Raw genomic sequence first — 21,990 nt, 5'->3', positions numbered from 1 at the left:
GTTTTTTGCCAAATTTGCCGTCAGTACCAGTTCCAGGAACTATGCAGTTCAGCTCAAGCAGAAATGAACAACATTCAGCCCATGCTGTCTGAGATGGTAAAGATTCTTGGGGGAGAAGATGTTGCAAGACAAAAGCTGAAGAACATGGCAGAAAATGAATCAGGACAGTGTTCTGTTATGTAACTGTAATATGTGAAACAGAACTAGTGCAGCTATAATGAAGGCATTGCTTATTAGTGAGTTAAAATGATAAGGGAATCATTTATATAATGTTCTAGAGCAAGGTGGCAAAATACTACTCCCTGAAAGAACTTTTTTAAAATGGAAGGCAGTTTTGGTATCAATAAAAGAGATAACTATTTTTCACTTTTGTTATTTGTTTATGGGCAAGTATATTTAACTGGTGGACAAGTGGATTTTCTAAATTTACATGTCCGTGGACAAGTAGAAAAAAATTTGATTTTCACACCCCTGCTTTGGTTAAAGTTTCTCTCCCAGTCATTTCTCATTCAGACTTGTGCAAGGAACAGCAATCAACTGCAAGTAAACAGCAACATTAGGAAACTGTCCACAACCATCTGTGTGAGGGTTCCAGGAATCCCTGGGTATACAGCCATAAAGAATCTGATCCTCTGGTCACATGATTTTTTGACCAGAGGAGAACATTGTGAAATAGGCAATTCAATAATACAGTATATTAAGGGGAGATATTTCAAAGTTGTTAACTGAATTTTAAGTTATAAAAAGATGTTTCTCAAATAAAGAATTAAAAGGTAACAACTGCAATTAATGAGTAATGTTAGGAAAATGGAGTTTCCTACAGTAGTATATACTGTATTCCATAATCCTGTCTCACTAAAATAAAATTATTGTCCAAAGAATGAATGAATGCCTCTTAGAGATCAGGGGACAAGAGACAGAGTGATGGCTGGCAAAAAAGTGGAATAAATTGTTAAAGGTAAAAAATAAAGTAAGTTTCACTTTTCGATGAGATGACAATTGTCAAGCGGATATGAAATAATAGAAATGTCAAGACAATCACTCAGTTGTAGAATGTAGAAAAAAGTTGCTCTAAATGCAATCAGATTTAGTCAAAAAGGGTTTGATGGTTCATTGGGAAGGGGAGACAGAGGGTTAAGATGTGTTAACAAAGGACAAGGAATAAAACAACTGTAAATCTGTAGAAGAGCCCTGATATGAGAGTGAAACAATTAAGAGTTCAGTATTTTTAAACATCTTAAAATTTTCATTTTGAAATAGAACATCTGGCAGAAAGCCATTCTGATTATTGAAGAGACTGCTAAACAAAGTTAAATTAAAGCTAAACACAATACATTCACTACAGCAACCACACTGGAGAATAAGTTTTAAAGGAGCACACTGAAAAAAATGTCATGCCAGATGAAAATTTAAAAAAAATGTACATCAGTTGCACATGATAATATAGTTATGTGTAATGCACTAAATGAATACATCCTGAAACAACAATATCTCTCTATTATAAGAAAAAATCTTGGAAGGCTTAGAAGGAGACGATACGTGATTTTCTCAGAGACTCTTTAACATCCCGTGAGACAAGGCAGTGAGACAAAAGGACAGCTGCTGTACAGGCTTTTAAATGATCAACGCGCAGCGCGAGAAGCAGAACACGCAGCTCAGCAGTAGCAAGCCAGCAGCTGATCCGACTGCTTCTGCTTCCCTCCCCTTACAACATGAACAGCCGTGATGAGAAGTGGCTGGCGTGTAGCGTGCCCCTTTTCTTTGAGCAAAGCAAGCAGGGGGTAAAGCCCCCTAGTTTTAATATAAAATGAATGAAACTGTTTCATTCTTTGCTAAATGAATTATATTATGTTAAATGAACATGATCCATGTCAATAAAGCATAATATTTTAATAATTGTTTTATAAACTGTTTAAAAAATGCACCTCACCAAGTTAACTTGGCTATAACCTTTTTTAGGTTGTCAATTATATTGGTTTCAGTATCTTTTTATAGTTCATGTTCAAAGTTATTAATAAGAAATTAACAGGTTTGCTTATTCCAAAACTAGTTTTATTTGGTAAAAACAACACAAACCAAGAAAAATACAGTTGTACAAGAACACTGCTTCTTTGGCTGTGCCAGAATGCCATGACCAATGTATAATTAGAAATGAACACAAAATACACCTTGGATAGAGTGTTATATTATAAAATACATTTATTTATATTTTTGTAATTGTATGTATTATATAATAAATGTCAAATATTAGTAAACTATAAAGTGCAAAAATTGCTGCTTGGCACCATCTTTCACAAATTTTTTTTTTATTATTTTCAAACTAGCAAATTCAGCAAATGCATTGTATTGTATTCAGGTGTATTATTTATCTGGTTGAGCAATGTTATGATAATACTAATGAACAGCAATGCTGAAAGTAGTTGACTTGTAACGAAAATCAGTAGTTTTTTTTTTTTTTAAGTATGTAAACGTACCCGTACTAAGTGAGTAAATCTAGACAACTTAATAGTGCATTTACTGACTTGTGACGGTAGTTAGTGAGCATTGTTTGATAAAACGTTAAAAGAGAATGCAAGGAAAAACACAAAACGAAGTAGCGTTAGTCTGTGTGATTAAGTGTTTTAAGTGAATATCCGAATATTTCTTGTGTGTGTGTGTTTTTTTTTTTACTTTTATTTCACTAACCTTTTGCTTTTAACCGCCGACAATAACTCAAATCCACAACCTGTTGCTTCTTTGAAAGTCACATGACCTAACTGCCAATGTTACCCAACCTCCGCTGGCGCTGAATCCACTTGGTGCGTATTCATTTCCGGTAAGGACCATATATTACTATTTTGACATCTACTTAAATGACTGAAATTAGTATATTGTACATCCCACAAGATTCAATAAAGTAAACATGATTGAGTTATATTCAAAAGTGGAACATAAACAATACGTGTAATGAACAGGTAAAGTAAATACATTTTCGTAAATGTAACAACCTGCTATTTTCCTTTTTTTCAGTGTAGTAAAACAAATTTGAGTTAACGTAAGCCACCCTTACTCAGGGTGTTCATAAGAAATTTAATGATTTACTTCATGAGGTGAAAGTACATAATAAACAAGAATAGTTGTGTCAAATATTTCAAATGTGAAAATGTGTGCTTCATTTTAAATGTTTAACGTCTTAAATATTCTCGATTGTAATAGAAATGTGTCTTTTTCATCCACTCAGAGATCCATAGGGGGCTAGGTGGTGTGCACATCGTTATGTCCTGATCATTTTTGCAGAAGACAATTGCTGGTTTACTATTTATCATAAGAGTACACTCTTATTTGCTTCAAAAAATAAGGTCCAAAATGTCTTAAAAATGAGGGCTTTTTGAGTCTATCCATCTCCCAACCCGCTGAATCCGAATAGGGTCACGGGGGTCTGCTGGAGCCAATCCCAGCCAACACAGGGCACAAGGCAGGAACCAATCCTGGGCAGGGTGCCAACCCACGGCAGGACACACACAAACACACCCACACACCAATCACACACTAGGGCCAATTCAGAATCGCCAATCCACCTAACCTGCATGTCTTTGGATTGTGGGAGGAAACCGGAGTGCCCGGAGGAAACCCACGCAGACACGGGGAGAACATGCAGACTCCACGCAGGGAGGACCCGGGAAGCGAACCCGAGTCCCCTAACTGCGAGGCAGCAGCGCTACCACTGCGCCACCGTGCCGCCCGCTTTTTGAGTCTAGAGGACCAAAAATAAGAGGGAAACCAAAATGCTCAACATACAGTTAGGTCGATAAATATTTGGACAGAGACAACTTTTTTCTAATTTTGGTTCTGTACATTACCACAATGAATTTTAAATGAAACAACTCAGATGCAGTTGAAGTGCAGACTTTCAGCTTTAATTCAGTGGGTTGAACAAAAGATTGCATAAAAATGTAAGGCAACTAAAGCATTTTTTAACACAATCCCTTCATTTCAGGGGCTCAAAAGTAATTGGACAATTGACTCAAAGGCTATTTCATGGGCAGGTGTGGGCAAGTCCATCATTACGTCATTATCAATTAAGCAGATAAAAGGCCTGGAGTTGATTTGTGGTGTGGTGCTTGCATGTGGAAGATTTTGCTGTGAACAGACAACATGCGGTCAAAGGAGCTCTCCATGCAGGTGAAAGAAGCCATCCTTAAGCTGCGAAAACAGAAAAAACCCATCCGAGAAATTGCTACAATATTATGAGTGGCAAAATCTACAGTTTAGTACATCCTGAGAAAGAAAGCAAACACTGGTGAACTCAGCAATGCAAAAAGACCTGAACGTCCACAGAAGACAACAGTGGTGGATGATCGCAGAATCATTTCCATGGTGAAGAGAAACCCCTTCACAACAGCCAACCAAGTGAACAACACTCTCCAGGTGGTAGGCGTATCGATATCCAAGTCTACCATAAAGAGAAGACTGCATGAAAGTAAATACAGAGGGTGCACTGCAGGGTGCAAGCCACTCATAAGCCTCAAGAATAGAAAGGCTAGATTGGACTTTGCTAAAGAACATCTAAAAAAGCCAGCACAGTTCTGGAAAAACATTCTTTGGACAGAAGAAACCAAGATAAACCTAAACCAGAATGATGGCAATAAAAAAGTATGGAGAAGGCGTGGAACAGCTCATTATCCAAAGCATACCACATCATCTGTAAAACACGGTGGAGGCAGTGTGATGGCTGCCAGTGGCACTGGGAAACTAGTGTTTATTGATGATGTGACACAGGACAGAAGCAGCCGAATGAATTCTGAGGTGTTCTGAGCTGCTCAAATACAGCTAAATGCAGTCAAATTGATTGAGTGGCATTTCATGATACAGATGGACAATGACCCAAAACATACAGCCAAAGCAACCCAAGAGTTTATTAAAGCAAAGAAGTGGAAAATTCTTGAATGGCCAAGTCAGTCACCTGATCTTAACCCAATTGAGCTTGCATTTCACTTGTTGAAGACTAAACTTCGGACAGAAAGGCCCACAAACAACCAGCAACTGAAAGCCGCTTCAGTAAAGGCCTGGCAGAGCATTAAAAAGGAGGAAACCCAGCATCTGGTGATGTCCATGAGTTCAAGACTTCAGGCTGCCATTGCCAGCAAAGGGTTTTCAACCAAGTATTAGAAATTAACATTTAATTTCCAGTTATTTAATTTGTCCAATTACTTTTGAGCCCCTGAAATAAAGGGATTGTGTTAAAAAAATGCTTTAGTTGCCTCACATTTTTATGTAATCGTTTTGTTCAACCAACTGATTTAGAGCTGAAAGTCTGCACTTCAACTGCATCTGAGTTGTTTCATTTAAAATTCATTGTGGTAATGTACAGAACCAAAATTAGAAAAAAGTTGTCTCTGTCCAAATATTTATAGACCTAACTGTATTTATGACATCAAGATAAGTGAAATTGTGTATCATATGTGATTCCAAAGCATTCATAAGTAATTTTTATGAACACAAAATTGACTTTAATTAAGGGGATTCATGTATTAACAGTGTGTACACACAAAAATGTTGCATATGCCCACTTCCACACTCACATTACGATGTATAAAAAGTAAACTTGGCGTAAAACCAATCAGGAATTGTGGGTTGGTACGTTTTACAGAGACAGTACTGTTGCGTTAAATTATTTCATTCAGGGTTGCGTGTGTCCCAGCAAGCATCTTGTGAGAGGCAGGAACAATCTCTGGTCGGGGTGCCAGCTCATCGCTACCGATGTGTCACCGTGCTCCCAAATGTATACTACATGCTTTAATGCATTTCATCATGAAAATGATTCAAGTATGTATCGTGTTATTCTAAAATGTTTAGAGAGCTGTAATATCATGAATGTAATGTATTCTGTGTGGCGATCAGTGCCTGCGCGCTCCTGTCAGCATAAGAGAAAGCCAATTTAAGAAGCACATAGTGATTAATGACTAGGTTGGAGAACACATGCTACTTTAGTTATGATGGGATTTGAGAAACTCTAGTAAATTAAACATCGATTCTAAGATTACGTTTATGACGTTCTACTTTAATGACAAAATGAAGTACAAGATTAAAGTGGAAATTTCCTTTTGTTGTTTAAAATGCAGCTTAATCCAACAAATAGTGTGTTTTTCCTAGCCCTCACTTCGCATTCACTAAAGTTTTTATTTCCCCCCTCCCCCATGCTTTTGCCATTGTCTTGTCACCAAACACAGAACATAACAGGCTATTTATAATGATTTGCATATTCAAAGGGGTGTAATTCTGGGAGGAGATAGGGTGGGGCAGCAGGCACGTGCACGAGCGTTACTTTTCACTCTGACCGGGATTTATGTAGTTGAAGTGTGTGGAAGTTGGCTTACGCACGGCTTTGTGCATCTAACTTTTTTTGTGCATACGCACACTTACACTTTTGTCTGTACGCCATGTTTTAGTATGAATTCTGCCTTACACATGAGGCCCCCAGAGATGGGAGTAAGAAAAACACACTGAAGTCAAGACAAGTAAGTTAGAAAGTGAGAGTTAAACAAAACCCATAAAGTCTGGCGAAAATAAAAAGACTTAGTGAGATGACTGAAAGCCAGAAAGGAGATCAATTCATTAAATCAAAATGAGAGATGAGAATCAAAGTCAGGTAATAAAATCAGCTGAAAAACAGAAGATCAAAGTGATGCAATAAGAAGCATGCAAAGTTCTTTGTAAGTACCTGCAAATTCAAACCATTTAGAAGTACAATGCCAATTTTTATACCATTGTGGTGAAGACATCATGTGATGCACACCTCTGGTCATTAAGCCTAGCAACAGCCTAGTGTCAGATACGCATACTCAAGGATTGTCTTCAGGCACAACACAATATTGAAACAACAAAAATCCTGCAGTATTGAAGGTTCCCAAGAGCACATTGGCTTCCTAATTCTTAAATACAATATGTTTAGAACAACCATGACTCTTCTTAGAGCTGTTAACGTGGCCAAACTAAGCAATCCTGGGAGAAGGGCCATGGTGGTCACCTTAGAACTCAAAGGTCTCTTTGGCTGAGCTCCAGAAAATCTGTGTGGAGATGGAAGAAACTTTCAAAAGGCAACCACCACTGTAACACTCCACTAATCTGGGCGTTATGGCAGCGTTATGGCAGAGTGACCAGATGGCATGTGAAAGCCCATTTGGAGCTTGTATAAAAGGCCCCTAAAGGACTCCCAGACTATAACAAAACAAGATTCTCTGAACTGTTTAGCCTCAGTTCTAAGCATCATGTCTGGTTGAAACCAGGCAATGTTAATTTTCTTTGCAATTTCATTCCAACTGTGAAGCATGGTTGTGGCAGCATCATGCTGTGGGGTTGAGGATCAGGTGAATAATCCAGGTTGAGGAAAAGCTGGATGGACCAAAGTGGGGAGAAATAATGAAAAGCTGCTCCAGAGAGCTCGGGACCTCAGAGTGGGCCGAAGGGTCATCTTTTGTCAGGAAAGTGACTCTAAGCATAGAGCAAAGACAACAAAGAAGTGCTTATGAGATCAACTCTGTGAAGGTTCATGAGTGGCCCAGCCAGAGTACAAACCTGAACCCAGTTGAACATTTTTGGAGAGACCTCTGCTGATCTTCATCTAAACAACTCTACTGTCTTCATCCAACTTAAAAGAGCTTGCAAGGATCGGCAAAGAAAAATTACAGAAAATCCCAAAATTTGTTTGCGTGAAGCTTGTCATGTCATACCCAAGAAGACTCCAGGCTGTTCTTGCTGCCAAACTAAGTAATGAAAAAAGATTCTGAATATTTGTGTCAATGTGATATTTCATTTTTTTATTTTTAATACATTTTTGTCATTCTGGGGTATTGAGTGTGGTTTGATGTATAGCACACAGCTGCAACATAGAAAAATGTGTAAAAACTGAAGGTGTCTGAATACTTTCTGATGGCACTGAAAAAGAAGATATAACTACAACTCTAAAAAATTCTTTAGAACATAAACAAGTGAAGAAAAAAAGAACTAAATCAAAAAATATCCCTGCAGGAATATTCTCCATTTTCAGAAGTTGTTGGGGGATAAGTATGCTAATATCCATCACGTTCATTTGATGTAATTAATGTAAAAAGTAAGGTATCCTTACAACCAAGTACAAAACCAAAAACCCCTGGAACCCAGCCATCACTTCTGTTGTGATTCTTGGTTTGTGGTTCCTGGTGTCAGTGGAAGAGCAGCACAATTCATCCTTTACAGTATTGACTCAAAGGAAATTTGTCATCGGGTTTTAAAAAGGCAAAATATCCCATCAGGCAGCACTTGGATAGCATTGCTCTGCATTAAGGTTTTCTCCACTCTGAGCTTTTTCTTTTTTTATCTTCCTTCAGGCATTGGAGTCAAGGCTAATGTTTTCTGCATTTATCTGTAATGATTTTTCCCCTGCGTCTTAGGCAATAGCGAGACTTCTAGGATTGCCATAGCCATTGTCAAATGAGAATGAGCTGTGAAATGGTACTGAAACAAGAGTGCTGATGAGGTGTCACACGATCTGCTCCTGCTTTCCCATTCGGTGGTCTGTATGGTAATTTGTTTTTGGCAGAGATAAATGAATTTAGTTTAACTTCATACATTACTTGTAACAGTATAGGCTACCTCAGAGGGCACAAAGCAGCACAGAGGTAATTACTAACGCTGTAATAACAAAGAACAAAACAAATAGATAACATATTTAAATCAAATGGAAACTCCACAGCCATGAAAAATTAGGGAAAATGTCACTGGGCCTTCCTTCACCATTATAGTTTGGATATCCTGGAATAACCTGCTAACTACTCGCTTTCAGTGGTTTAAGCAGTTGTCCCTTGTTATGATGATCCTTTTGGTGGCATTGCTCCTGTGCTGAAGCTCTGTCTTAAACCTCATGAGGCTAATGCTTGAGGAAGATCTTTTGTTCAAAGCTGGACTCATCCAGTGTAGCTCGACATAACTTTTGGATAAATTAAATCAAAAGCTAATCCTCTTTAACATTCTCTGAGACTACTCCAGTCATTCTTTCACATTATCTTACATTAATGTATTAAGTTTTTTATTTGGTTATTACTAGCTGTGCTACCTGTCTAACATGGGTTGAAATCTAAATAATCAACATAGATCGCTGTGTTAACAATTGCAGTACACCATACAATGCATTTGTCTCTGTTATATGCTCTGTTATATTGGTTAGGGATTTGTAAAAGAAGTGTTAATGTTTGTGATGCACCATCTATTGGAATGACAGAGATACACAGCAACCTCACAGACATACCACACAGGCACTTACCCTTTTATTAAGGTGGATTCATTATATAGCACATATTCATAATTCTATTAATGATTTTTGATATTAATAAATTCATGTGTTATTGTCCATTTATATTCTTCTTAAAGACACAATTATTGGAGTTGAGCAACTGAGTATTTCACTACATATTGTACTTGTATGTATGACAAATACAATTTAATTTAATTTGACATTAAAGTATACAAGCTATATTTTGGGCATGGTTTTTCTGACTTTTTCATAGAAATTCACAAGAAGGGAACCATTTTATATTATTAGAAGGGTTGTGTCTTTAGTGGAAAATTAGATTGGATTTTTTTTCCATACACTTTATAGAAATTATTTTAGGAAGTTTTTTTATAAGTTGTTACAGATAGCTGTCCTTTAACCAGTTCTATTTTCTGAACATTTATTCTTATATGAAGAGTTGAAATATATTTAATATATACATTTAATAAGGACCCATCTATACCTTTAAGAATTAAGGTAGCTTAAAATTTGGCAAATTCACTGTAGGTTTGCTTGTAATTGAAAACAAATCCTTTTCTAAATCCTTGCTGTATGCCCTGATTTGTGCTGAATTCAACATTAACTATCATCAGTTTACCAGCAATCCAGTTGTCCACCATCCATCCATCTTCTTCCGCTTATCAGGGTTTAGGTCATGGGGACAGCAGTCTGAACAAAGATGCCCAGATGTCCCTTTTCATCGCCATCTCCTCCTGGGGATACTGAGGCATTCCCAGGCCAGCCAAGAGATATGATCTCTCCAGCATATCCTGGGTCTGCCCCGAGGTCTCCTCCTTGGTGGACATACCTGAAACGCCTCCCTAGGAAGGCATCCTAATCAGATGCTCAAACCACCTCAACTAGCTCCTTCCAAGTGGCTGTGCTCCTCACTCTGTCTGTAAGGCTGAGCCCAGACACCCAGTGAAGGAAGTTCATTTCTGCCGTTTGTATCTCTTTCATTTACTAGCCAAAGCTCATGACCATTGGTAAGTGTAGAAACAATAATCAACCAATATAACAACTTCAACACGGCTGACCTGTACATCATCTGTATGACTGGACGCTGCTCAAATCCATCTGTCAATCTTCTGTTCTCTTCTTCCCTCGCTTTTGAACCCCAAAATACTTCAACTCGCCCGCTTGAGGCAGCATGTTATCTCCTACCTGTAGAAGGCACTCCACCCTTTTCTGTGTAAAAACCATGACCTTGAACTTGGAGGTGCTGATCCTCATCCTGGTCATGTTCATGTCTAAGGTCACTGCCCAATGAAGCCAGCAGTCTCACATCATCTATAATAAGTGCGATCCTGAGTTCACCAAACTGCACCCCCTCCACTCCTTGGCTGCATCTAGAAACTCTGGCCAAAAAAATAATGAACAGAATTGGAGTCTACCTGTTACTTAAAATATGGAACCACGGCAGGACACATTTCAAGGTAAAGAAGTTCCTTTGTGTTGCTCCTATACATGAGAATTAACTTTTTCAACCTTCTCAACAGTATTTATAATCTCTCCAAATGGTAAAATGAGAAGCAAAAACACCTGCGCCACAGATGAACAATGTGACACTCCATACTCAGCAAGAGACACACTGTTACTGTTACCAGAGTTCTACACATAACTGTATTAAATATAACCTGATAAAAAACGACAGACCACTTGATCCAATCCAGCCATCCATTTTCTGCACTTTTCAGGATCACAGGTAGCTGGAACCATTTTCAATATCCAAGATCCCAGTTTGTATTCTCTTTGTGGCACAACTGCTAGGTGAGGGCTGTGTTATCACAAATACTGAATATGAGTCGTGCTCCAGGTACAATTCTTAGATGCTCTGGTTCTGAAAGTCATGTGTTGTCTACTGTATATCTGTTATTATCAGGCACTTGCTCATGTCTCATCTCTGGATCCCTCCTCTTTGTCTTTTTTGTTTTTCCCTAATCAGTGTAATGCATTGTAATAGGAGATGACACTGGTCTGAGGTTCAGGCCGGGTTGGAGGACGTGCCTGTCCCTGGACAGAACTATACAATGGATGGATCAGGGGAAAACGCCAGAAGTTTTATAGTCCCCTGATATGTTAGGTGGCAGCACTCCTGTGCTGGTGCACCCAAGCAGGTGCCCACAGGGTATATTGGGAACTGTAGTCCTGTTGGGCACCTGCTGGTTCAACATTGCAGATTCAATACCCCCTTCTTTTTAAGTTTGTTCTACCTGGGCCTAAATTTGGAGTATACATGATTTTGACAGTCACTCAATTAATTTCAAACACATAACCACATAGAAACAAGCCATTTTGATTTGTTAATCCCCAAGGAGAAGTTGTCTTCTTGCATGACCTTCTGGGGGTCAAAGCGCAGGGTCAGTCATTGTACAGCACCCCTGGAGCAATTTTCAGGTTAAGGACATTGTTCAAGGGCCCAACGAAGTTGGTTTCCTTCTGGCAGTAAAGGGATTTGAACTGGCAACCTTCCAGGTACAAGCGCAGATCCTTAGCCACAAAGGCGTCACTCTGCCCAGTTAAGGAGCACCATCACATATTGCTAACAGTACTGCATGGGAGACAAGCACAACAGCGTGAGTTCATACCTTTTATTCAGTGAAATACATATGTGACATATTAGTAACTGAACTTCCAAAAGGGGGTGTGCTTGTTAAAAATTTAGTACACTTAAGAAATGTAGTCATATTACACGTTATTTATTTATAAGTTTCAATGTTCAATCAAAAATATTTAATTGAAGTTGCCTTGTGAATTTTAAATTTGGTATTGACTTTTTAATACTCGTTTATTTTTCTTTTCTTACTTTCAATCAAACACTGTCATTTTTTTTAACATGTGTTATAATCTTACTGTCTTCTTGTACATGCTGGGAATTTATTACATTTTGCAGGCAACACACTTAAAACAATAAAAATAATTTTTGTAAAACATTGTAGTTAAAGCCCTTTCTTTACCATCCATCCATCATCCAACCCGCTATATCCTAACTACAGGGTCATGGGGGTCTGCTGGAGCCAATCCCAGCCAACACAGGGTGAAAGGCAGGAAACAAACCCCAGGCAGGAAGCCAGTCCACCACAGGGGGCGAACACACACACACCCACATACCAAGCACACACACTAGGGACAATGTAGGATCGCCAATGCACCTAACCTGCATGTCTTTAGACTGTGGGAGGAAACCAGAACACCCGGAGAACATGCAAACTCCACGCAGGGAGAACCCAGGAAGCAAACCCAGGTCTCCTAACTGTGAGGCAGCAGCGCTACCACTGCGCCACCGTGCCGCCCCCTTTCTTTACCATGTTTATGTTAATTGACCACAGTGTCTGTCACAGAGACAAACCGATAATTATCTAAGCCTATATATAGATATCTGTACCTTAATATGAAGCAGATTTGGTGGGCATATTAAATTTTATGCTTTTTCTTTTTTAGTTTAATTTCTACCAGATGGAGTGGCCTATTTGACTGAAAGTTAATGTAGGCTTATCTTGTCTCCTATCTGTTTAGAACAATGTTAATACACTGAAGAGATTTCTTCTGCATTTACATCTGGAAGCAATGGTCTCCTCAAGCCGACCGTTAACATTAGGCCACCTGTGAGTGGGAAATCCAATACACTGAACAATAAGAGAGTTACCTACTGTGCAAGGAGCTGCTCTGCTAACGGCTTTATACGCCTGTAAAGGATTCCCAGATTCCTTTACTGTATGGCATGATGGGCTTAGAGCCATTGATCATTCAGATACAATTAGGGCAGAGCAGGGGCAGCCACGTAAGCTGATGAGTGTTTTAGCGGTACACATTGTGAAGGTGATTTGCAGTCTTTAAATTAAGAAACTATTCGTTTCTTTGCATAAAAGAATGCGAAAGAATTGACTTGATAATCAGTTTAGTGGATATTGAAGAGTCAGAGCATACCACAGGAGTGAATACGCTCAGTACACAGCATGCAAAGTGCAGCAGTAGCAAGGCATACCATGAGCTAACTAGATGGGAACTATTTTGCTAGACGTTTGTTCGTTCATTTTGTGACTAATTCTTTAAATTTACTTTATCTAATTTCTTAAGAGTTGCAGCTAGCCAAAGCATTAAGTGCACAGCAGGAAAAAAAATTATAGTTAGGACATGTGTCAGTTGTAGAGCACACGCAGTCACACTAGGCCATTTTATGTTATGTTCACATGCTAATCAGACAGATGGTTAATTCAAGTTTCTGAGTAGAAGATTCCACATGAACTCTTTGATCACCAGCGGGCACTGCTGCTCCCCAAACTCTCAACACACACAGGCTTGGACACAAGTTGGCCACAAATTAAGGGTATTTACTGTGTGAAACTTTTACTACAGTAATTGTTTCCCACGCCACAATACAATTGCAATACTAATGCACAACAACACTGTGTTCTTCTCTCAGACTCCCCCATTCTTCCAGGAAGCTTTGTCTTCATCCTCCCGACTCTGCTCCTTTCATATAAAACCCGGGAGTACATCCTGTGTCCCAAAGCTATGGCCCCGGAGCATTTCCGAGTACGGCTGAAGCCTAATAAAATAGGGCTTGCTAGTCCCTTCTGTGGCCCCTGGCCGCACCCACAGAACCAAACAGGGCTGAGAAAATGAACTACAATTCAAAGTGTGCCCTGTGGGAACCCAATGGGGCTCCTACCTTGCAGCTAAGGGAGGCAATGCCCCAAGTAAGCTGCCTTCCCTCATCTTTCCATTCTTTTGGTGTCCTGACAAGGTAAGGATTTCAATAGAGTTCCATCTGTGATGTTAGTCCTCACATGGTGTCCTTCACAACACCCTATGAATTCAGAACTACAAGTTGGAAATTTGGAGAATGCAAAGCCAGAGTCTCCAGGTTTTGATTTAATGCAGACTTTTCACCTTAGTCAATTATATTAAATACATTTATTACATTTAGTTTGCTCTTTATATATAGTCTATGCAGGGGAGGGGTGCTTACAAACCATAGGAATGAAAAATCAAAAAAGAGATCTCCTTAAATATATTTTTTGGTTTTTCCTAGACAACAATGAGATCAGAAAGAAGTAAAATGGAGACGTTTTCTTTTATCTCATGCTTCTCAGTAGTGTCTTGACATTTTTCTTTTTTTTTTTTTTGCAATTTGAAAGTATTTCCATTGCATGCTCAGCAACATATCGTGAAATACATGGGCTGTGGTTTGTGGTAATAAAGCATTAAGATTACACTGTAGTCCTTGCTTCTGAATAATACTATTAGCTGCACTAATTTATAATGCTGTGCTCCAATTAGAGCATACTCATTCTGGAAGTAAAGGGTGTCATAATGGTTAAGACTTTGGACTTCAAACCCTGAGGTTGTGGACTCAAATCCCACTACTGACACCACTGTGCGACCCTGAGCAGATCACTTCCTCTTTCTGTGCTCCAACTGGAAAAACCAAAGAAATGTAACGAATCATATCGCAAATGTTGTAAGTCACTTTGGATAAAGTCATCAATCCAACTCTCAGTAAAAAGTATGAAGTCTTAAAAGAGATTAAAACAAGAATAGAAAGACATCTCATAAAATATAACATGATTTTTAACCAAATTCTCAATTTTGACTTCTTTCACCTCAGTTGTATGTCATACCTTCTTTTTGTCTAAAGGTATTCCTTAGGTATTCCTAGGAGAAACATCTGTGACAAACTTCATTCTTAAATGAAATCTAAATGTCAATGTCTTTTAAGTCTCATGGACCATCAAATGTCAACCTTTGAGCAGTAACATTTTCCTATGGAAACAAAGATAATAATCCAGCAATAAAAGAAACAACAACAGCAATAATAATAGTAATAATCCTCAAAGTGGCATAACATAGAAGAGACAGATATGGCAAATATAGCAACAGGATGGATGATTTAATTTAAACTATAATCATTTCCAAAATGGTGCTACATTAAAACATGGCAAATATCGTACTTCACCACCATTAATGAGATTAATTCTTAACATTTGAAAAAAAATTGCCGTAGTCTGTCTTTTAATGGAAAAAACATTTGCATATGTGAGAATATAATAAACAGGAATTAAGGGTAAATGTTTAAAGATTATCATTATACTTCATTGTCATTGGATTTTGTGATTATATTTAATTTCTAAATTTGTTTAATTATTTAAAAAAAAATAATATATATATTGTTGCAGGTGGCTGGGGGGAGGGGGGGATTGGTGACCCGGTGACCCGGCCGGGACACCCTGGAAGACCAGAAGAGGGCTTACGCCTGCCCCAGACCACATGGGGGCGACCATCCTGGCGGCTAGGGGGACCATGGGTACAGAGCATGGAAGCTCAACCCTGTATGGGCCCGTGGTCACCGCCAGGGTGCCCAAATGCCTTGGGAGCCCTGGACCTCAGCACTTCCGCCACACCGGGAAGTGCTGGGGGGAAGAGAAGCAGGGACACCCGGAGTGCTTCCGTGTACGCAGCCGGCACTTCCACCACATTGGGGAGTGCCGGTGGAAGATTGCCAGAGCACACCTGGAGTACATCCGGGTGCTTATAAAAGGGGCCACCTCCCTACATATGTTGGACTGGAGTCGGGAGAGAGAAGGACAAGGTCTCTGGAGGAGGCAAAGAGGCGGCCGAAAGGAAGAAGGCATTGTGTGTTGTGGCCAGGACTTTGGGGACTTGGGGACTGCAGGCACTGATGTAAATATGGAGCACCCTGTGAATAAACATGTGTGGGGTGATTTAAACGTGTCTGCCTGTCTGTGTCTGGGTCAAGTTCCACTATATACAATATATATATTTATATACAGTATATATATACAGTGGTGTGAAAAACTATTTGCCCCCTTCCTGATTTCTTATTCTTTTGCATGTTTGTCACACAAAATGTTTCTGATCATCAAACACATTTAACCATTAGTCAAATATAACACAAGTAAACACAAAATGCAGTTTTTAAATGATGGTTTTTATTATTTAGGGAGAAAAAAAATCCAAACCTACATGTGGTATACTAATCCATCCATCCATTTTCTAACCCGCTGAATCCGAACACAGGGGTCTGCTGGAGCCAATCCCAGGGCACAAGGCAGGAACCAATCCTGGGCAGGGTGGCAATCCACCACAGGACACACACGGGCCAATGTAGAATCGCCAATCCACCTAACCTGCATGTCTTTGGACTGTGGGAAGAAACCGGAGCGCCTGGAGGAAACCCAGGCAGACATGGGGAGAACATGCAAACTCCACGCAGGGAGGACCCGGGAAGCAAACCCGGGTCTCCTAACTGCGAGGCAGCAGCACTACCACTGCGCCACCGTGCCGCCCTGGTATACTAATGTTTTGTGAAATTTTACAAGTACAGTATATTCATGTTCATTGGGATTGTGGTAAAAAATACATTTTGTTTGGTTTCATTTGAGTTTCTCGTAATCGGTCAGACTCAGTAATTTATGATCACCACTCACAGATGCTGATTAGTTGTGGGAAGCTACCAGAAATAATTGTTTTGCATTAGATTGAGATGTGAGCATTTAGGATGATCATAGTCTCAAGCAGATGACAGGAATATTAAAACATGGTTCAAGGTAAGTAGTAAATTGATGAGAATGGGAAGGTGTAGGATTTTAATATCAGCCAATCACAAGCCTAGATCTGGCTGTATAGAAACCAGATTTTGCACTCTGTTTACTGAGCAAAGTGGTGCTGATGTCTTCTCTGTATTCTAATAATAACAAAAAAAGAAGTTACAAAATCTGATCATGTGTGCAAGGTGAAGAATTCTATTTTGTTTTTGCAATTAATGAAATGCTCTCAGTGCAAATTCTGATTCTGTCTCTCTGCAATGACATAGTGACCAGTGCTGCTGACTCACAGATCCAGGACACCAGATTTAAATCCCATCTTGGTGAAGTTTCTACATTCTCCCTGTCTCTTCCCAAAAACGTGCGTGCTCAGTCCGGAGTTTTATTCCCGCTATACTGCTGATTTGTGTTCATTTTATTTAAATGAATGACTTGTCTACTGGAGCTCTGTTTATGACATTATATACCTCAATATGTGTGTTTGTGGCCGTAGAGCCAGATTTTGGAATCAGTTGTCTGATCAGAGATAATTTTTTAACAGTTAGATCTTTTCCCGATGCCATTTCTTTTTTCTGGACATTTCCATTTTGAGCATCAATTGTTATGGCATTGCTACAATCCTTGAAGGTGATGATTTTGCCATAACTGGATAAAAAGTCATTACTGTGCACTTCCATGTCATCAGTTTGCAGATAATCAGAGAAATCTCTGTGGGTTGCTAATTTTTATCTGGTGTTTTTGACATTTTTGCTTCTGGTCACCTAAAATAAAAAGTTATTTCATCACAATCACAGTATACAGTTTATTCATTTGCCACTTAAAATTGTTTTCTAAAGTGAATAATTTTTTTATAAATTCTAAAAATACCTTGTCTGTTTTTGAAGCTGATGGTGGAGCTGAAGGGTACACAGGTCAATAGGTCAAAATGAAAAAACCTTAAAACTTACCAAATGTGCCCACTTTGAAGGAGAAAAAGTTTCAATTTAAGAAAACACACTTTCCATGTTTATGAGGCATTTTTATCACAATGAAAGTAAGCTAGAAATAATTATATTATCATAGATGCGTGGAACTGCTGTACTTGAGGTAAGAATACATTTCCTGTTTGCTTGTCCGCTCAATGCCGCTGTCATGGGTGGAGTTTACACCTAAATAATGTGGGATATGGATATGTCATCCCGGCCAACACCCCCAGGCCACCAGGTGGAGCCCTTCCTGCAGCATGGAGGTGCCCCAAACGCCAGCAGGGAATACTGGACAATGTAGTTTTTATTCTCAGCCCTGTTGGATACCTTGGGGCCCGCTAGAGGACGCTGCAGGGAGGCACAGAGACTATTTGCCTTACGTCCAGGAAGTATGTCAGAGTCACATGGACAAAGGGAACGATGTGCTTCCTGGGTGAAGAAAAGAAGGATTTTTATCTGACCCAGAAGTGTTCCAAGTCACATGCACAGAGAGGGTGAAACGCTTCCTGGTCAAGGACTATAAAAAAGACAGTGAAACACCAGAGCGTTGAGCTGAGCTGGGAGGAAGGGTGGCTAAGTGTCTGGGGGAGGAGGATTGATTATTGATTTATTATTGTTTATTTATGAGTATAGTGGAGTGTGAGTGCTTGGTGCACACTATTATTATAAAAAAAATAGTCATATTGGACTTTTATCTGGTGTCTGACGTCTGGTCTGAGGGTTCAAGGGGTCGAACAGTGCCCCTATCTTTCACAATAAGGAAGTCGATCCGCTCAAAACCAAACACATGTCTGAAGCTGTTTAGAACAATTTTGTCTTTCAAGAAAATAGTTTGAAACTCCAACATGTCAAAAAACACTAAAAAAAATAAAGCCGTTTACAGTTTTCATTGTCTTACCTGTAGTAATCACAATACATTAAAGTTATGACTTGTAGTGCTTAGGATGGAAGTGAACATTTGAATGGAAAACCATTTCTCCATGGACCACCACTAACAGCCAAAGAGGAAAAGAAAACACATTGGTGATCGCCAGTTATTGATGCCAACTGCAGTGTTAATCATATTCAAGGGGAGCCATTTCACTGCAGGTAGAATATTAACAATGGAAATGTCTTTTACTAATAAACTGAATATTACATAGACGAGTAGCTCTTATGTAAAGTGGCAAGGTAGAACAATCGCTACTGGTGCTGCTTCATGGATCTAGTGTCATGAGTTAGAATCATCGGGCTGGTCGTTGTTCATTAAGAGTTTGCATGTTCTTCCAGACTTTGAGCAGTGACCTCACTAATGCAAATACAAAGTCGTAAAGATAATTTGGAATGGAGATTCTGGGTTAGTGTAAATTGGATTACGCATGTGTGCGTGTGTGTGTCAGTTGTTTCCGTGGTGTCCATTTCTTGCCTTTCACACAATGCCGCAGAGAGAATCAATGAGAGGAGACGCAGAGACAGTTTTCTTGTAAAATGGCCATATCTCACAAATAATTTATCTACGTTTTTATCATTTTCTAAAGTGATGTGGATATGCAGTTTTATAATTTTTATGCAATCTCAAACCACAGATAAATGTTTGATAACATTCTTGCCTTGAAACATTGACATATTTAGTAAGTACCCTTCAGCCACTTTATAAACTGCAAGAGCAAAGAATTTTAAAATTTATTTTTTAAACAATGCTTCACTTTAGGACACAATTTTATGTGATAAACTAATATATACTATGTGAAGAAATAACTTTGGACTTCAAAAATACGAACCTTTTAATCTTTTCATTTATTTTGCCATGCTTTCTCTCAGCAAAGTCATAACACTGATATAATCCCAATCTCTTGTGGCACTGAATGGATTAAGCAGCCTCACAAATTGAATGGGTGGGTTGATTATCTTGGACCCAGTGGCTGATTTTCCATTTGCGAGTGTTGGTACTACTATTGTCATAGAAGTTAAATAACACACGGTTTATTCTGTTGCAGAGCCTGTTGGTCGAGATGACATGAACAACTATATCAGCCAGTATTACAGTGAACCGAGCAGTGGTAAGTACAAATAAAAACCATGTCTAGATGAGGCCTGAATTTATAGACAGAGTGAAATGAGGTTAGGGCTTCTGCTTATTGGAGCTCAGAATTTAAAAAAAGGTTTTTAACACTGGTTACTGAAATGTTTGACTTGGCATCAGACAATCAACTTGTCTACCAATTTCTTTCCCCCATGTTTACCTACACAAGGCCAAAGTCAAAACAGGAAGTCGCCATTGTGTGATGTATTGTACAATGCAGACATGTTGCACTACTGATCAGAGGCTCCACAGGACAAGACATTCAATGGTCATGTTTATGACAGTGTCTAATTATGATAAGCACCGACCTATTGGCACTTGATACAAATGGAAGCATTAAGAGGAGCAGATTAGAACTTTGCGTTACAGCCATTTGTACATTTGCATTGCTATTTCCAAAATAACTTTACCGAGATCAGCAGGATTTAGTGAAAAGACAGGGAGTGAATATAATGAAAGGCGCTGCATGAGAACAGCAGATCACAGTTTTGTGAGAGATTAAACAAGCATAGATTTCACATGCTGAATACTGTGACCTCATTGTAAATACTGCTGCATCTAAGGAGGTTTTCTTTGTTCCAGATATGGCTGTTCCAGAGGTTGGTATGCGTGTCATAACAACAACTGCAATTGATGTTCATCTACCCAGCAACCCACACAACATTTCATCTGACCTTCTGACTGTGGAGACTCCTGGGAAACTGGAGAGGATGGGAAGCTCTGTTAGTGACACATCAGGGACAGCTTCTCGATCCACTGACAGCTCAACCACAAGGAACCAGAGTGTCAGCAGTCAGACATTCGGCTCCTCGACAGACTGCAGCACAAATCGTGAGAGCTCCTCAGACTACTGCCCTCTAGAGCGCATGGTCAGTCATTACAATGATGAGCTTGGTCCTCCTTCAGAACAGAAAGACACCAATGCGGTGGTCCAGGAACTTCTCTCTTCCCTCTCGGAGGACTCCTGTTTAACCCAAAAGGGACTGGACCCAGTAAACCTTAAGCTACCTAGCCCTACAGGTTCAACCAAAGCAAGCCCAGTGCTAGAGCACAGAGTCAACATTTACAACAAGAAGAATCAGGAGAACCTAAGTGTACTCCAGTCTAAGCCGATAATTCACCTCCAAGGCAGTGAGTCTGCTTTGGAGGAGAAGTATAGATTTTTAGAGTCGGATGATGGATCTCTTAATCGGCTGTCAGAAACACAGTGAGGGCAGAGGAGCAACCACTTTGAGCCAGCATGGAAAAATCGTCATTCCTCAAGAATGTGAAAGGACACAGATTCATTCTGGTGGCCTAAAAGTGTGGATTAGCATTCCACATAAGAGCAGCAGGGCCAGAATCTGCGTCCAGCAAACTGGTTCCTTTTGACAACAGGAAACTAATAAAGAATTCCGCCAATGAGAGACTGCACTCACAATGTTAAAACACAATCAATAATTCAACTGCTTTTCCAATTTGTCTTTTGCTGGTTTTATGTTTTTAACAAAGAATTTGAAGAATTAAAAAAATAAATAAATCATTGAAATCTCAGATCAGGCTACAGCAGGGTACATTTGGTTGTACAAACTGTATTCTCAGCACATTTCTTACTTTAACCTTTCTATATTGAAGACAATGGCATTTTGTATATTAAAAGGACAAAATAAAATGTTCATTGCAGTATTTTTACCTTGCAGGAGTGTGTGATTTCAAGAGTCCTCGGAAACTGAAACAAGCCGGGCTCGGCTGAAATGTTTGCCATGGGATCTGATTAAGATGAATGTGGCAAACGAGTCCAATGCACTTTATTGTTTACAGCGGTGTTTAATGGTGGTGAGAGACTGATTTGACGAGGATGTTTGTAAGGAAATGGAAGGTGGAATACTTTTTCACGTGCCTATTTTCTACATTGGGGTCCAGATACATAAATATAAGAGAATGTTTAAAATCCTTTCAAGCACAAAGCAAACAATTAAGGTTTTATATACTTGGACTACAACACATGATTATCAAAATAACGGATAACACAGTTTTAATATTAAACAATTTGCTAAAAAGTGATTAACAATAAGCTATATCTATGTGGAGCTACTCTAAAGCAGTTTCAATTTTTTTTACTTGTACTTG

At 39.2% G+C, this 21,990-nt stretch overlaps 1 protein-coding gene across 3 annotated transcripts in view; it reads left to right on the top strand.

Moving 5' to 3' along the window:
* The window catches only part of tmem266 (transmembrane protein 266), a 505,213-nt gene extending 483,693 nt beyond the window's left edge, over positions 1 to 21,520 (top strand). For all 3 annotated transcript variants that reach the window (XM_039773428.1, XM_039773427.1, XM_039773429.1), the window contains exons 10-11: positions 19,796 to 19,858; positions 20,464 to 21,520. In XM_039773428.1, coding sequence (XP_039629362.1) covers positions 19,796 to 19,858; positions 20,464 to 21,092 — 692 coding nt within the window. In that variant the 3' untranslated portion in view covers positions 21,093 to 21,520. The remainder of the gene's footprint in view (positions 1 to 19,795; positions 19,859 to 20,463) is intronic.
* The last annotated feature ends 470 nt before the right edge of the window (positions 21,521 to 21,990 follow it).

The sequence above is a fragment of the Polypterus senegalus genome, chromosome 12, assembly GCF_016835505.1.
Source record: "Polypterus senegalus isolate Bchr_013 chromosome 12, ASM1683550v1, whole genome shotgun sequence".
NCBI classification, from domain to species: domain Eukaryota; kingdom Metazoa; phylum Chordata; class Cladistia; order Polypteriformes; family Polypteridae; genus Polypterus; species Polypterus senegalus.
Note: the sequence above shows the minus strand (reverse complement) of the source record. Positions and strands in the feature narration are given on the sequence as shown.